Source organism: Temnothorax nylanderi, unplaced genomic scaffold (genome assembly GCF_030848795.1).
Source record: "Temnothorax nylanderi isolate EJ_2023f unplaced genomic scaffold, tnyl_v1.0 TNYL_tig0013_pilon, whole genome shotgun sequence".
NCBI classification, from domain to species: Eukaryota; Metazoa; Arthropoda; class Insecta; order Hymenoptera; family Formicidae; genus Temnothorax; species Temnothorax nylanderi.
The window spans coordinates 1,054,497-1,071,872 of NW_027249075.1; the positions used below are offsets into that span (position 1 = coordinate 1,054,497).

General features: G+C 40.4%; 3 protein-coding genes across 4 annotated transcripts; 2 read left to right on the forward strand and 1 right to left on the reverse strand.

Annotated features, from left to right (window-relative positions):
• Positions 1-254: 254 nt before the first annotated feature.
• Positions 255-6,086, forward strand: LOC139767984 (MAM and LDL-receptor class A domain-containing protein 1). The gene is made up of 11 exons (XM_071697761.1): positions 255-395; positions 907-1,346; positions 1,661-1,858; positions 2,111-2,465; positions 2,871-3,047; positions 3,126-3,552; positions 3,784-4,122; positions 4,382-4,600; positions 4,734-5,116; positions 5,357-5,522; positions 5,601-6,086. The coding sequence occupies exons 2-11, from the start codon at positions 943-945 to the stop codon at positions 5,639-5,641; spliced, it is 2,709 nt and encodes a 902-aa protein (XP_071553862.1). The 5' UTR covers positions 255-395; positions 907-942; the 3' UTR covers positions 5,642-6,086.
• On the reverse strand, positions 5,971-6,920 carry LOC139767988 (nuclear receptor 2C2-associated protein). Its single transcript, XM_071697766.1, has 3 exons — positions 6,633-6,920; positions 6,405-6,495; positions 5,971-6,325 (listed from the first exon to the last, which is right to left on the reverse strand). The coding sequence occupies exons 1-3, from the start codon at positions 6,668-6,670 to the stop codon at positions 6,041-6,043; spliced, it is 414 nt and encodes a 137-aa protein (XP_071553867.1). The 5' UTR covers positions 6,671-6,920; the 3' UTR covers positions 5,971-6,040.
• A 924-nt stretch (positions 6,921-7,844) lies between these two features.
• LOC139767989 (transcription elongation factor SPT6) lies at positions 7,845-17,185 on the forward strand. Of its 2 annotated transcripts, XM_071697768.1 has the most exons (12): positions 7,845-8,040; positions 8,173-8,254; positions 9,059-9,255; positions 9,337-9,453; positions 9,715-9,732; positions 9,806-9,969; positions 10,131-10,380; positions 10,736-13,764; positions 13,987-14,503; positions 14,614-14,854; positions 15,139-15,586; positions 15,708-17,185. In XM_071697768.1, the coding sequence occupies exons 1-12, from the start codon at positions 8,002-8,004 to the stop codon at positions 15,913-15,915; spliced, it is 5,310 nt and encodes a 1,769-aa protein (XP_071553869.1). In that variant the 5' UTR covers positions 7,845-8,001; the 3' UTR covers positions 15,916-17,185. The 2 variants fall into 2 exon arrangements, with proteins under 2 accessions (XP_071553869.1, XP_071553870.1); XM_071697769.1 differs by lacking the exon at positions 9,715-9,732.
• The last annotated feature ends 191 nt before the right edge of the window (positions 17,186-17,376 follow it).

A 17,376-nucleotide genomic window follows, 5' to 3' on the forward strand; every position in this document is an offset into this window, starting at 1 on the left:
CGAACTTGTTACTCTTCCTTGTGACATCGGTACGGTGTGAGAGAATCAAAAGAATCGTCCTGAAGGAATAGAAAAGTGTTTAGTGCAAGAGTAAACGGAAAATCCGTAATAGGTAAAGTCTGTTTTTAGATACGTATTTGTGTTGTTTAGAAATGTTATTTAGATTTGTAGAATCTTGCGAATTGTGGATTTACTTCTATGGCACTCACAAGTTTTTGGTTTCTATCGTTGACGATTTTATTTGGTAGCAATGTTAGCATGATTTCATATAAAACCGTTATAACATATCTTTTAGCGAGATAGAATTCCACCAAACGAACTCCATGTCAAGACCATCGTATCCCGAGGATCCTGATGATCCGATAGTGGATGATACATGACGCGCGCGTCGGAGTGTAAGTAAGTCCTGTGCAAAATAAGTGAATTAAAAGAGGAATCACGAGAGAAATTCGTTCTGTGAAATTAAATACTTAATTAATGATGTCGGGGTTTTATTTCGAAGTACTCGATTTCTTTTCCGTTTTTTTTCTGTTCCGGACACATTATTGGACTTTAATATCAAATTTCAGTTGTGAGTAAGAGATCTACTTCTTATTTTAATGTCTAACTACCAACAGAAATAATGTAAGATAAATGGATAAAAAAAAAATAGAAGAATGTAAAAGCACATTTAACAATTTTCAAGTTTTCAAGATGTAAGTTTCTAAATTTCAATCCTCCTTTCATAGCTATTGAGATTAATATCGATTAAATTATATACAATTTGTAAAGTTTTTAATTTCTATTTTAACAGATTTAAAGATTTTTTGCCGAAATTTGAAATTTTTTGCGAGGAAGTTAGTTTCGCAGTGAAATCCTCATAAATTAAATCCTTGATTTTTATTTTAATTCATTCGTCCTTTGCAGATAGAGTAAATTCAAGAAGTATAATCGTATCCGGACATGTGGTGGATCTTGTTACTGAGCTGCTGGTTGTACCCTTCGTGGAGCATGACTTGGTACCCTCCAGCTGCCTTGAATGCGATGCGCGGGGAACAAATAGATCTCGTGGGCGCTGCTAACTCTACTTATGCTCCTGTCTGGATGAGAAATACCGCGAGGAACGGCGTCGCGGTTGACGGCCCAGAGCCCGTCGATTCGATCGATTCAGGACAATCTCCCATCAATTCCGTTGATCGCGACCGCGAACCGTTGGACGAAGTAGAGCGCATCGAACCCAGGCAATGGCCAGGCAGGCCGGATATCCTACCGACCCGCAGCACCGCGCCTTTCACCACGGAAAGGTCTTTACCGCCCAGATCTCCGCAACCCACAACCCAGGCGCAAAGAAACCCTTCAACACAAAGGTTTCTTTCCTTTTTAAAGCTTCAAAAAGGAGATCAGCAAAAACATTTGTATCAAAAGTATTCAGGTGTTGACAGCTATTGAGAAATAAGCGATAAAAAAAGAAGATTTTTACGCTTTAAGCCTTAAGGATTGTACCTTAACGAATATGGAACAGAACTATATTTTTTCATTTAATTTTAATTAGATTTTTACTTTAAATATGACTTAGTAAATTTGATAAAATTTTATATAATTGTAATATAAAGCTATATTATGACGTTAATCATGAAATCAACTAATCTTATACGCTGTTTGCAATTTTACAATTTGTAAGATTTCCCACGATTACTGTACCACCTCCGACAGTCACCGTTGATGAAGTTTTCTGCGATTTTGGGCCAGCACCGTCAATGCCACTTTGCGAGTGGCAAAATGGTAATAGTGCCTTGGAATGGACTTTAGGTACTGGAATGGGCACCAACTGGTTGGGTGGACCATCGACCGATGCCACGAGTGGCTCTATGGAAGGAGGGTAAAAAGTTGCTGAAGATATTTGCCACTTGAGAAATGTATAGCAAAAGTCAAATTTTCTTCAATATTGAATTAAGGCTCCTGGTCCTTCATCGCGGTTATATTAGATTATGATTATGAGAAATGATATGAATTTTTTTTTTTGCGATAGAGAACTTATATATTCTTTTGCATACTGCTTGCCCATTATGTTCTTATAATGTGAGTTTTGCATATTCCCCCGGATAATCTTGAACACAGATTAATGTGTTAGATACGCCTTTCTGGAGACATCGCAAATATCTTCGAAGGATCTGAAGACCAAGAGTCCCGGAGGTCTTTTGCACAGTCCACAACTAGGCAGCACTGGGGTCTCCGGTACTTGTTTTATGTTCAAATACACTATGGATGGTCTCAGCATCGCGGGGCTACGAGTGTTACTTCACGTCGGAACGGACGAGTTCTCATTTAAGAAGGAATCGCCAGAAGAATCGCCTGTAGAGAATATCACAGTGTCTTGCGAACCGGCAGAAATCATGGAAGAGCGTGTACTGTGGCACGCGCAGTATTACACGCTCGGAGCATGGCAGCAGGCCCAAATACTTTATACGTATCCTGAATTACACTCGGTATATTATTATAATTTGACTCAGTCGGAGATTTAATTAGTAAACACGAAGAGATATAGTCAGTACGGAGAATCAAAACTTGTGATAAAATTAAATTGATAGAAACTATGTTTAATGTTCTCCAACTGCTTTTGTAGTTGTCCAAATAATATAGTGGTTGTTTAGCATCCAAAATATAATTGTTCGACGAACAAATTAACACTACAGAAGTATCTAAATTTTATTTACAAATATATTATTATATTTATTTATTTGTTGAAGTTAGGATTTATTGCCTTAATATTAAAATTTACCAATCTTTTTCTCTAAAATATAATTTCTGTTGCTAAAGCTGATATTCTCAATGCTTTATGTTACATGTTATTATAAATATCTTTGTAAAAAAATAGAAATCTTGTCATTTAGATAGTTATTGAAGGCGTGCCAGTGGACTCCACGGATCCGTCGCGTTTATATCGCGGATACATTGCTATCGATGACATAGATCTACAGCCCGGTACATCGTGCGTTGGATTCTGTAACTTTGCCAGTGGTTTTTGCGACTGGAATAACGATGCGGAAGATGATTTCGACTGGACCATAGTGAGTGCGCTGTCAATTTTATACGATTTTATCCTGCACTTACGTGTGATAATATAATTTGAAAAAGCACATTTCCAGAGTCGCGGAAGCGGAAATCCCACGACCGGTCCAGCGATGGACAGCTCCACCGATCGTGCCACTGCCGGTGGTTACGCTTTCATCGATTCCGGCTTTCCGCGAAGACCCGGCGACACGGCGAAAATCATAAGCTCGAGCTTCCCGGCAACAATGCCGGATGCGCCGATGTGCATGCATTTTTGGTTCCACATGTTTGGATCTGGAATCGGTTACTTAAAGTTATTCCTACGTCATTTTCGCAGTTCAGACACGCAACTGCAAGAGATTTGGAGTCTGTCCGGAAATGCCGGCAATGCCTGGTTCATGTCGCAAGTTACGATCAGCTCCATTGACGATTATCAGTTAGTTTTCGAAGCATCGGTAGGAATCACCGGCATGGGGGACACCGCAATCGATGATATCTCATATGGGCCAGGTGCTTGCCCGGGTAGGTTGAAGAATGTAGTTTTAAAAATTAGATTTTAATTTCTACTAGCATAAAACTGTTCCTACAATCGTTGACTGTAATGAATTGAAATTTTGCCTCTAAACTGAAAGTATACATAAAACGGTCTCATTATATTTAACTCCTAAGACATACTTAAGATCTGAATTTACTTTTATGATATCGATTATCTCATCCGAATTAATTTTCTAACAATCTGTATTGGTTTGGCAGTTTCACCACAAGTGGCTGCTCCGATATCGCGGGATTGCACCTTCGAGATCGACGAATGTGAGTGGATCAACTCGCGAGATCCGGATCGCGTCGAATGGGAAAGAGTATCCACTCAAGTGTTGGGCCCGAGGAATCAGAGGAAACCGTATAGCAGTGGGCACACGATTAATCGGCGCAACGAATATTTTCTGGGGCTCGGACGTCTCCGAGGTGCACGATCATCCGGAGGTACCGCTCAGCTGGTCAGTCGACAAATGAAGGGTTCTGAAGAACCGCTCTGTATCACATTCTGGTACTTTATGTTCGAGCCTTTCATCGATTCCACAGGACCCAGCTTAGGTAGATGGAGTTTTGCAAAAAGAATCAATAAAAAATTTGTTTCATAGAATTGAATATCTTATATCTTTGAAATGAAGACTTGATTTTGCAATTTTTTTGTTTTACTTTTCTTAATTAATAAGGGGAATTTATATAGGGAAATATAGAAAATCTAGAAATTCTCAGCTTGATGAGATAAAATAAATTGTTCGATTTCTTTCGAAATGTTGCATGGATGTAATTTATCGACAAAATGAGAGCAATATTTTTAATTTTTCAGGCGTCTTGCGACTGTATGTGCAAACAGAGGGCGACAGTTCGAAAGCTAAACCTATATGGCAACTGTACAATAATCAAGGTCCCACATGGAGCTACGCTCAGACTAACATCAATCAGAACACAGACTTCAGTATAGTGTTCGAGGGCACATGGGGTCCTAACAGAGCAAGTGGTAGCATAGGAATTGATGATATCGCCTTTTATACTGGAAATTGCAGTGGTGAATATTTTCTCCTTCTTTCACTTCTCCTTCTTCTGAAGTAAATATCTATTCCTTTTGAGACATAGTACCTATTCTCTAATCCTTTTATCTCATTTTATGCGTGAAATTCATGTTTTACATCTACATACAGTGAAACCAATGAGCGCAGTCGTTCGCGCAGAAGATTGCAGTTTCGAGAAGGATTTGTGCGGATGGGAGAACATAACTATTTCCGATAACGACCGTGCTGTGATGTGGCAGCGTGCGTTTCTGGCTCATCGACCAGCTCAGTTATTAGATAGAACCTTTGGTGCGTCCGGCGATTTTGTATTCTTCGACATTTTCACGACAAATAAGGAATCGGCGAAGGTTGAGCTACAATCACCCGTCATCAATGCCTCACCTGACGAAGAGTTTGTATGTTTCACCTTTTGGTTCGCCGCTTTTGGCGTGGAGGAGTCTACCACTCTGCGAGTGATCAAAATGCCTGCCGAAGAGGCTGAGGGAGAGAGCGAAGGCGAACAGGAGCAAGCGGTACAAATGTTACATATAAAACCGAATATAATATTTATGATTATATTCAGAATATTACTTTATATTCCCTTTATATTGAAAATCTCTCTCTCTCTCTCTGATAAAAAACAAAATTTTTATCTTCTGCTTTACTTCCATTTTAATATCAGATGCATGGAGCTAGCAACTTTTGGAGGTGGAGTATATATGGTTCACTTTTGTTCTAAACTTTTCATTTCAATAATGAATGTTGTATTGCAGTTGTGGTCACTGACAGCTAAAGGATTGAATAATCCACGACCAGTATGGATGGCGGCACAAGTGACAATTGAAGCGCGAACTCCGTATCGACTTATTCTTGAGGGAAGCGCCAGTAATGGAGGTTTTGCCGTCGACGACATAAAGTTTCAACCTCTAGCCTGCGCAAGTAAGACTAATGGAATAAGAAAAAATCATACGGTAAATGCGAGCAAATGGTATTAAAAGATTATGTTTCTTTTCTTAGCTCGACCAGCCAGTGCTCAACCGATCCAAACCGAGACTTGAGAAAAAAATGTCACGTGATAATTACAAAATTTCTCTTAACGTTTAAGTAATCGTTTTTTATCGATCATTTAACAGTGATTCATATAAAATATTGTTTAATTGTATCACAAACAGAATAAATTATTTTATATAGAACAAATAATAAATCATTTCAATTAGGATAAATATATTGTATAATCATCTTTGTGCGACTCAAAAAATTTTTATATAATTGAGTGAACTAAATATACGAACGCGCTTGTAAAAAGTTCCTCTACGTATTATAACTTGCAAACAAAATAGAAAAAAAATTTAATATAGGTAGTAAGTTTTATTAAATAAGATAAAGATTTTTCTACAAAAGTTGTATTTGTATGAATATTTTTTGTAATGTAACAAAATTATAAGACAGAAGGGATATCACGAGTACAACGATAAATTATATATGATGATCCTACCAAAGAAATCGTAGCTTTCGTTAAACATAAATTTAAAGACCTTAGCTCTGATCTGATTTTTCAAGTTAAATCGCTGCAACTTGTTCTTATCTTCCGGATAAAAAGATTCAACGAGCGTCAGCTCCTTTTTGTCGTTACCGGCCTCTATGTGACAATTCTTCCCAGCGAATCCACCTTGGAATTCCACCTCAAAGCTGGAGAGACCACATTCGTCTTCGAAGCTAATGAGAACCCATTGTGGACTTCCCTGCCATATGCAATATTAAATTATATCATTAAATATGAAGAGTTGATTTATAATTCTGTAAGAAAATTTGGTTACCTACTGCATCGGAATTCCAACATGTTTCACTGCAATTATCGAACATATACATCTTCCCATAAGATTGAACGTTCTTATTAAGCACAGAACTCACCCTGAATAAAATATCGAATCATTATTAAAACGTTATAGAACACATTCTTTTCTAATATATTTCATTTAAAGGATTTATGTATATAGTAAGTTTCTCTTATAACAGCTATTATTTTATTGTATCAAGCATAAAACTAACCGACACTCGAAATTATTTTCTGTCAACAGGGCAGGCATATCTTTTTCTATAAAGAGAAATAATTTTTATGTTTGTACAAAGGACAAAAATTCCTCGTTAACTTTCCGCAATATCAAAGAAAAATTGTATTCTTCTCCGTTTTACGAATGATTTCTTTTTCTTCTTCTCCAGGTATACATCACCAACTCCAAATACTCCAATAACGAGCTTTTTTTTATACTTTTCTCATGGGCTGGCATAACCTGCAGAAGAAATAATGGACGCGTACACCAGGGCTGCGTTCGAGAACCACGCTCTTCGGAAAAATTAGCCGCGTTCAGCAGCTACGACTGTTGAGTTCGTCTTATCAACACTATGCGTTGATTGGTTGGTTCTAAAAGTAAGAGCCAATGGCCGCGTTCAGCAGACACAACTGTTGAGTTCGTCTTATCAACACTCTGCGTTGATTGGTTGGTTCTAAAAGTAAGAGCCAATCACGTTCGACTGCTACTGAGCGGCTTGGTCTGCTGAACGCGCCCAATCACGTTCGACTGCTACTCAGCGGCTTGGTCTGCTGAACGCGCCCATTCACACCTAGGCAGAATAGCAGAAAGCAGGAAAGCAGAAGCCAATCAGAACTCGCGCTGATAAGCAGAAGGGAGCGTCCCGTTTGACCACAGCGATTGACCACAGCCACTCACAGCCCCCGATGCCTTTTCCCCTGAATCAAGCAATCAGATATTTTTATTTTAAATCAATTGACGACGTGGTCAATTGAGTCCCGCTCATGTACTGTGCATGCATACTGTAGGACGAGGACAGCCACGTAAAATATATGTTCTCTCTCTTTTATCTTGCGTTATAATGCGGAAGGTATTGTTTATTGTATAGTCTATAAGCCCATGTAAATTAGAATACGATTATTTATGTATTTTTTAATTAAAAAATCAAACATTGTGTCTAGCCATAAGTATAGCATTACATATATAAACTTGTAAGAAAAAACGTTTTCCAACTATTAAAATATTTTTACATCGTTCAATATTTTGTATGTACATTGCTTTAATTTCTTTGAATAAAAATCGTGTCGAAACATATGGTAGAAATGGACATAAATGAACAGATAAATAAATTCCAGCTTCTAGCCAATCGACGCGCCCGATATTACGCGCAGCGCCACCTGTGACGACCGAATAAGAAGAGGAAGCCGTCCATCTACCTTTTTATTTTCGGCTGCCATTCCCAGCCATTCCGCTATTCTGCAAAAAAACACGGAACAAGATAGATGTCGAAGGATCTCGTCGTGTAGCCGAGCTTTTGAAGTGTGACTACAAGGCAAAGTGACGCACGCGAAATCGCGGGTGAGATCAGGCCATCCTTACTCTGAAGCATGGCGGAGTATCTCGACTCCGAGGCGGACGTGAGCGAGGTGAGTCCTTTTCCTCCGTCCGTTTTCTCACAGCGGGGGGGGGGGGGGGAGGGATTCTTTTACGCGAAGAATAAAACGAATCATCCGAAGCAACGGCGCACCGATGCTGAGCATTTTGCGGTTTTGTTGCAGGGTGAGGAGGAGCTGGACCAAAATGAGAAGAAGAAGCTGCGGAAGCTGAAGGCGGTGGAGGAGAGCGACGACGAGGAGGAAGGTAAGGCAGGTCATGGCGCAAGCCTTTTGCGCGGCTTTTTACACGTGCCGACACACTCGGCAGACACCGCCGTTACATTTGACGGCAGATCGCGTTTATGCTTAGAGAATATTTCGTAACATAGTTTTCTTTGCTACGTACTTTTAGAATGCATTGGTCCGCTGTAAAAGTAATTATCTTTCTTTTTATCTAATGGTCTCAAGATGGTCGGTTTGCTCTTCCTCCCCTCCTTCCTTCTTTTTCTTCATTATCTTCTTTCTCTTTTCAACTTGTCATTGAACTTGACAAAATAACTCTTGACAATTGGTTTGGAATTATTTTTCATTATTTATTAATAATAAGATTAGTCAAAAGAGATTTTCTTACACTAATGTTGAAAAATAAATTATCTAAAAGATTTGAAAATTGACAGAAAAATCAAAGAGATAATTTGTAATTTTTCTAATTATATAATTTTGTATCTTTTAAATTTCTGTCGTATTTGTGCAATAATGAGTGCATCTTGTATATCTGCTCGCTGAACTCACTGAACGGTTAGTGGCAACTGCATGTGATTGATTGGATCCAAACGTAAGAACCAATCATTCAATTGCAAGTGTTGTCCAGAGAGCAGCTATGATATTGGAGGTACCTAATGCGTCCACTAATGGACATGGACTGTATTTCTTTTTATATGTATAGTTAATTAGATTTGCTACTAATATTTTATATTTAATTTATTTTAATTTTCACGTTCATTTATTTATATACTTATGTATGTATCTGTATCTATGGTGTGCAGTATTGACATAGTATATTTCATAGATGATGAGGATCAGTTGCGCGAGGAACTGAAAGATTTGATAGACGACAATCCTATAGAGGAAAGCGAGGGTGAAGACAGTGACGGTTCTAATCATCATAAGAAGCGTAAGAAGAGTGACGATGAGGATTTCGATGATCGCTTGGAAGACGAAGATTATGATCTGATTGAAGAAAATTTAGGCGTTAAGCTTGAAAGAGTATGTCTCTACTTATTGGATTATCCTTCAATAAGGAACATGTTTATTAGATGATATAAAGTACTTTACTTTGTGTTACAGAAGCGTTTCAAGCGTCTTCGAAGGATCCAAGATGAGGAGTCAGAGGAAGAACAAGAAAAGGAAGCAGATGAAGAAAGGGACGCCATTGCCAATGAATTGTTTGAAGGTTCCGGAGACGTAAGTATTACATGGATATATCAGATTCAACACAGAGTTAATTTTAGCAAAGTATTAAAAAAATTTATATAAACATAAAATTTACATAAAACAAAAATTTACCGCAATATTCGATCATGCAATCTGCATTTTATTGCTCTTTGTTGAATTCCTATATTTTATGTACATAAATTTGTATTTAAAAATACAAATGCGTGTTTATACATGTATATATGTCATGTTTGCATTTGTCATTGTTGCAATACACATGCATACTTGTAGGAAAGAGATATTATTACGGTATGTACCGCTCGTATAATGTCTGCGATATGCAAAAGTGTAGTATCTTTACTTATGTTTGTATTGCTTTTAGGAGGACGAAAGGCGAAGTGAACGAAGTCATAGGCCAGAGGCGGAAACCTTCGAGGAAGGCAGTGACGAAGGAGAGTACACTGATGCGGATGACTTTATTGTTGACGACGATGGTAGACCTATCGCGGAGAAAAGAAAGAAGAAGAAGCCAATATTTTCTGATGCGTAAGTGATCAGATATTTAAGTTTTTTTTTATCCCTTAATGTTTTTTTACATTTATATATGTACATATACATGTATATCTGCCTATCGGCATAAGATAAATTTACGGTCATTTAGATAAGACAGGAATTTAGATAAAAAGGAATGTCTTTTTCTTATCTAGGGCATTGCAAGAAGCACAGGACATTTTCGGCGTTGATTTTGATTATGATGAATTCGGTAAATATGGCGAGGAGGATTATGAGGAAGAAGAGGAAGAAGAAGAAGATGAATATTTGGATGATGACATCGATACCGAACGGCCGCGACGACCGAAGAAGCAGCTGAAGAAAAAGACCACGAGAAAGAGTATCTTCGAGATTTACGAGCCTAGCGAATTGAAACGCGGTCACTTTACTGATATGGACAACGAGGTACTGTATAATAAGATAATGTTAAACAATAAATTATTGTTTTGTCATTGGCTAAATGTAACGGTATTTTTTATGTTGAATTTGAATACATTTAGTTTTAGATCATTATAGTATAAAAAGATATTATGACATAAAAAAATTTATATCTTTACATTGAGACGTGTAACATAAAAATTAATAATTAAATTCGGATTATGATATAGAAATCTTGATCATACATTTTTTTAATTTAACCTAAGAGAAAATATGTGTAGGAGTACATAGAAATGTTACATTGCGACAAAAATTACATTTATTAGTAGCTAACTACATTATTCCCAAATTATTACTTACAAGATCTGGCTTTAAATTGCAGATACGTAACACAGATATACCAGAAAGAATGCAACTTCGGTCCGTACCGGTCACTCCAGTTCCGGAAGGTTCCGATGAGTTGGATCTCGAAGCCGAATGGATCTACAAGCAGGCGTTTTGCAAGCCTACAATTTCTATTCAGGATGCTCACTTGAATGCCGAGGCTAAGGAACGGGCACGGAAAGGACCACAGACCATCGGCAAAATCAAGAAAGCCTTGGACTTCATGCGCAATCAACACTTCGAAGTCCCTTTTATATCCTTCTACAGGAAGGAGTACGTGCTGCCCGAGCTGAACATTAATGACCTGTGGAAGGTTTATAGATTTGACGCGAAATGGTGCCAGTTGCGCCAACGGAAGGAGAACTTACTCAAGCTATTTGAGAAGATGCGCAACTACCAACTGGATGAAATTATGAAGAATCCAGACGCGCCGCTGCCAGATAACGTGCGAGTGATTAAAGACGACGACATTGAGCGACTGAAGAACGTGCAGACAAGTGAAGAACTCAACGATGTCTATAATCACTTCATGCTGTATTACAGCCACGAGATCCCGGCGATGCAGGAGGCCGTGCGACGAAAGGAGAGGCAGGCACGACGCGAAGAGAGGATCCAGCGACGTAAACAACAGATTGCTGAGGCGGAAGAAAACGGAGAGGATCCACCGGAGGAGGAAGAGGTGCTGGAGGAAGAAGAGTTCGACGACACGCTGAAGCAAGCCGTTAGAAGCGGCCCGTACTCGATCTGTCGGAAGGCCGGGCTGGACGGTCTGGCGAAGAAGTTTGGCTTAACACCCGAACATTATGCCGAGAATCTACGTGACAATTATCAGCGTCACGAAGTGGATCAGGAGCCGACCGAACCGACGACAATCGCGATCGATTATTACAACTCGCGATTCGCGACCACGGAAGAAGTTCTGAAGGCTGCTCAGCTGATGGTAGCGCTTCAGTTGGCGCGCGAGCCACTCGTGCGCAAATGCGTGCGCGAGATGTACATGGAACGCGCTAAGATATCAGTGAAGCCAACGAAGAAGGGCATTAAAGAGATCGACGAGAACCATCCGATCTACACGATGAAATACTTGAAGGACAAGCCGGTGCGCGATCTCGTAGGCGTTCAGTTTTTGAATCTGATGATCGCCGAGGAGGACAAGCTCATCACGATTACGCTCAGCGACAGCATCGAGGGCAACACCACCAGCAACTACGTCGACGAGATGAAGCAGCTTTATTGCCGAGACGAGTTCAGCAAACTCGTGCAGGACTGGAACGCCTTGCGTGTAGGCAGCGTCGAGATCGCGCTCAACCGCATGGTGATACCGCATCTGAAGAAGGAGCTACGCACGAATCTAATCGCCGAGGCGAAGGAGTGCGTGATGCGCGCGTGCTGCCGCAAAATGTACAACTGGATCAAAGTTGCACCGTACAGCTGCGAGTTTCCCGAGGAAGAGGACGAGGAATGGGACACTAGTAAAGGCCTGCGCGTCATGGGCTTGGCCTATGTGCCCGATTACTCACAGGCAGCTTTCACCTGTTTGGTCGCGGCCGACGGCGAGTGTACGGATCACCTGCGCCTGCCGCATTTAATGAAGCGCAAGAACAGTTACCGCGAGGACGAGAAGATGATGAAAGAGGCCGATCTATTGGCGCTGAGAAACTTCATAGCCACAAAGAAGCCACACGTGATCGTGGTGGCCGGCGAGTCCCGGGAGGCAATGATGATCGCTGCCGACCTTAAGGAGTGCATCACTCATCTGACAGAGGAGGAGCAGTTTCCCAGTATCCAGGTAGAGATATGCGACAACGAGCTCGCGAAGATTTATTCCAACAGTAATAAGGGTACCTCGGAGTTCCGGGATTATCCGGAGCTGCTGCGTCAGGCTATCTCGCTTGCGAGAAGGATGCAGGATCCGCTGGTGGAGTTCTCGCAATTGTGCACGGCCGACGAGGAGATTCTCTGCCTCAAGTATCACAATTTACAGGATCAGTTACCCAAGGAAGAGCTGCTGGAAAACCTGTATCTGGAGTTCGTCAATCGCGTGAACGAGGTTGGCGTAGACGTTAATAAGGCGGTCCAACAGGCATACTGCGGCAACCTTGTTCAATTTGTTTGCGGTCTTGGCCCGCGAAAGGGCCAGGCATTGATCAAGATGTTGAAGCAGACAAATCAGCGGTTGGAGAACAGGACACAGTTAGTTACGGCATGTCATATGGGGCCGAAGGTATTCATTAATTGCGCTGGCTTCATCAAAATCGACACCAATAGCCTGGGCGACAGTACCGAGGCGTACGTCGAGGTGCTTGACGGTTCGCGCGTACATCCCGAAACTTATGAATGGGCCAGAAAGATGGCAGTCGACGCTCTGGAGTATGACGATGAGGACGCCAATCCTGCCGGTGCTTTGGAGGAGATTCTCGAGTCGCCCGAACGTCTAAAGGACTTGGATCTCGACGCTTTTGCGGAGGAACTCGAGCGGCAGGGTTTCGGCAACAAGTGCGTCACTCTCTACGATATTAGGGCCGAGTTGAATAGCCGGTACAAAGATCTCCGTGTGCCATATCAATCGCCGAGCGCGGAGAAGCTGTTCGATGTTCTGACGAAGGAGACACCTGAGACCTTCTACGTCGGCAAGCTAGTGCTGGCTACCGTGGTCGGTATCAGTCATCGAAAACCACAGGGCGATCAGCTTGATCAGGCGAATCCGGTGCGAAACGAAGAGACCGGTCTGTGGCAGTGTCCGTTCTGTCTGAAGAACGATTTTCCTGAATTGTCGGAGGTATGGAATCACTTTGATGCTGGCGCTTGTCCAGGCAAGGCCACCGGAGTGAGATTGCGACTGGACAATGGTATCTCTGGTTATATTCACATCAAGAATCTGTCGGACCGACACGTCGCAAATCCCTGCGAGAGAGTCGGTATGGGCCAGATCATTCATTGCCGGCTTATTAAAATCGAGGTAGATCGATTCAGCGTCGAGTGTACCAGTAAGAGCAGCGATCTCGCTGATAAGAATCATGAATGGAGGTGAGCGGATCACATAGATACACTTAATAAATAACGTAGTTAAGTAGCTTCTATATAAATCTATTGCCTTTAAAATTATATAAATAAAAATACAAAGTCTGCAAAAATAGAAAATGAAATCGTCGTTTCTAATCTAAAATATATAATTTTTTAATGATATTGTAATATTTTTTCTTAATATAATATTGTGTGAATTGTCATAAATCGTAATTGTGTTTGCAGGCCGCAACGGGATCCATTTTATGATACTGAGACCGAGCAAAAGGACATAAAGGTAGAGGAGGACGCAAAGAAAGCAAAACAGCGGCAAATCTACGTGAAACGCGTAATCGTCCATCCGTCCTTCCACAATATCAGTTTCGCCGAGACTGTAAAATTAATGCAGACAATGAAGCAGGGTGAAGCAATAGTGAGACCGAGCAGCAAGGGTGCCGACCACTTGACAGTCACGTGGAAAGTCACCGATGACATTCTGCAGCATATCGACGTCCGCGAGGAGGGTAAGGAGAACGCTTTCTCATTGGGGCAGAGCCTATGGATCGGCAACGAGGAGTTCGAGGATTTGGATGAGATCATCGCTCGACATGTGAATCCCATGGCCGCCTACGCCTCCGAATTATTGGACTTCAAATACTACAAGCCCACCGTGGAGGGAATCAAAGACAAAGCAGAGGAGATACTGAAGGAACAGAAGAAGGAAAATCCTGGTGGAATTCCCTACATCATATCGGCAGCTAAGGTAAGTAAACGCGTAGCTGGTAACTTTAGCACGTAACACCAGCAATTTCTCGAAAATCTTCTTCACTTTTAATTTAAAAATAATTTCATTAATTTTTTTTTTTCCCATAGACCTATCCTGGAAAGTTCCTACTCTCGTATCTGCCGCGTACTCGCTGTCGCCACGAGTTCGTTACAGTGACATCCGAGGGCTTCAGATTTCGAGCGCAGATGTTCGGTAGGGTGAGCGATCTACTACGCTGGTTCAAGGAACACTTTAGGGATCCCGTCCCTGGACAATCCACTCCGAGTACACCACGCGGCGCGATGACTTCTAGGACACCTTACACTACTACGCCAGGAACAGTTAGCGGTAAGTCTGTCTATATCATCACTGCGAACTGTTGTCAGTCATCATGATTTTTATATGAAAGTAATTCCTGGAATCATAGTATATGATCAAAATATATTTTACTAGGAAAAAATATTTTATTTCAAGATAAAATCATTCTACATATATATATATATATATATATATATATATATATTCTGTGTTATCAACTACAATTTTTCGCTAAAATGAAATAAAACGCACAAGTATGAGCACAAGGACTGCAAATGTATTAATTGCTATTATTTCGATCGATATTGTTTCAGGAATGAATCAAGAAGCAATACAGCGTGTTGCACAGAACCTTCCACATCACATGTTGCACTCGCTATCGCAAGTGGCGAATCAGACGCCGCATCACTATCCGCCACACACACCCGGAGCGGCTAGCGCTACCAGCTACGGCGGAGTACACACGTATCCCAACACGCCGTATACGCCGTCTGGTCAAACTCCGTTTATGACCCCGTACCAGACGCCTCATCACACTCCGCATCATGGCCAGCCTACTCCCAGATACGGCCAACAAACCCCTAGCCATCATCAAGGGCCCTTCGTGCACCCGCCGCCGCCCTCGATGACACCCGGCCATCACAGGTCTGCTCAATCGCACAGACCTACACCACCTATGTCCACTCCTTCCGGCGACCCGACGGATTGGAAGAAGGCCGCCGAGGATTGGGCAGCACGTATAAAAAGCGGTTCTCGAGGCTCGTAAGTGCAATAATAAATATGTATTAAATAACGATCACGTTTTCCTATTAAAAATTATTGATATTTGAGATGTTAATGTTCTTCATTCGATTATTCATCAATGTGTTGAATGTGTTTTCAGAGGATCGACGCCCAGGTACGAGGAGTCTAGAAGAACTCCGCGTAACTATGACGAGCCGGTCGGCAGAACGACGCCCTCCGGAAGGAGCAGACCTTCGTCTACGCGTACTCCGTCGTACAGATCTCCGCGAGGCACCCCACATACGAATTCTAGTCCACGGAGTATGTCGCTCAGCGGAGACGGTACTCCTCTGTACGACGAGAGCTAACGGGATTGTGTATAGCTGATTATATTTATTAGATAACGTCATATCACGCTAGGAATGAATAATGAGAGAGTGCGCGTACTCTCGACGACGGGCGTCTGTTTCATCCCGAGACGTCGATCGCTAGCGAAATTAAACCGATCATTGATCGTTGCAGACATGCAACACGTAGTAAATTCTTCCACTTTTTTGCATGCGAGGTTTCGTTTGCGATCAAGAGAGGGATCGTCGATTGTAAACTACGGTGTTGTAGTGTAATTTATTTATTTTTTAACTACGCGATTTCTTCCTATGTATATAATAAAATTTATGGAAGCTTTACGAAGGCCTGAACACGCTCTGCAATCGTCTTGATTCATTTTCTTGTATACTGATGGCATCAATGAAAAGTAATTTATAAAAACTATATCAAACTGTTAAATTTATTGGAATTATTTTTACTATATTGTGATAATTTTCGAAAACTTTTTATTTATCGGTTTATAATGGTTTATAATGGAAAGATATTAAATACAAGACTAGAGTCAACTTAGAGTTATATTTTTTTTGCGATTATGTTAACGATAGGATAATATTGAAAAAATGATTGTAACTGAATTATTGCTCAAATATATGTTTTACATTTTTCATTGGTGCCGTCTTATGCATGTTAATATAGAGAATTGATTCATCTAATTACTTATTGTATCAGCAGCGGTACAACCTCTCTTGAATATAAACGCTACATTGTTTACAGATTTCTATACATAAATACCTGGACTGCTATCTTTGGAAAATGGAAGTAAGTCAGATGATTTCGGGAGAGATAATGGTTGTTTTAATGCTTACACCAGCATTACTTTATTATACATATGTACAGATTCATGAAATGACTGAAAAACTTGCCTCGGACTGATTCATAACTGTAACACGTTAGCGATCTAGGTATTTTATAGAAATCTGTTATATTATAGGGAGTATACGTTATATACTCAAATAGTCTTTATATAAAAAATATCTGCAGAATATTTAAATCGTTCAAAATACTGTCGCATTTACTTGAAATCGCTAAATAGCTTGCATCCTATTAATGTCTTATTTACGAGTAAATTTTCTTGTATAAAAACAGAAACGAAAACGATTATCTTTTGTATTTTCATCGACTACGATTTTCATTTAAGTATGTACCAATGAATTATGTATGTTTCTTGTATGACTTGACTTAGAACAGATGGTATTTCATACATACAATTTATACAATTGTTAAATGATAACATTAAACATGAAAGCAATATGTTTGAAGCGTTGTATTTTTATAATCCCTTGGCTTTTTATTTCTCTCACTTTCTAAAAATACTTGTCCCAGCCAAAAAATGTTTTAAATATTATTTTTCATATTTTATTAAAAAATAATGGCACTTTTGTATTATACTGTCACGAACAGAAACTTATGATTTTAGTATATACAAAAAAATAATCGAGGAA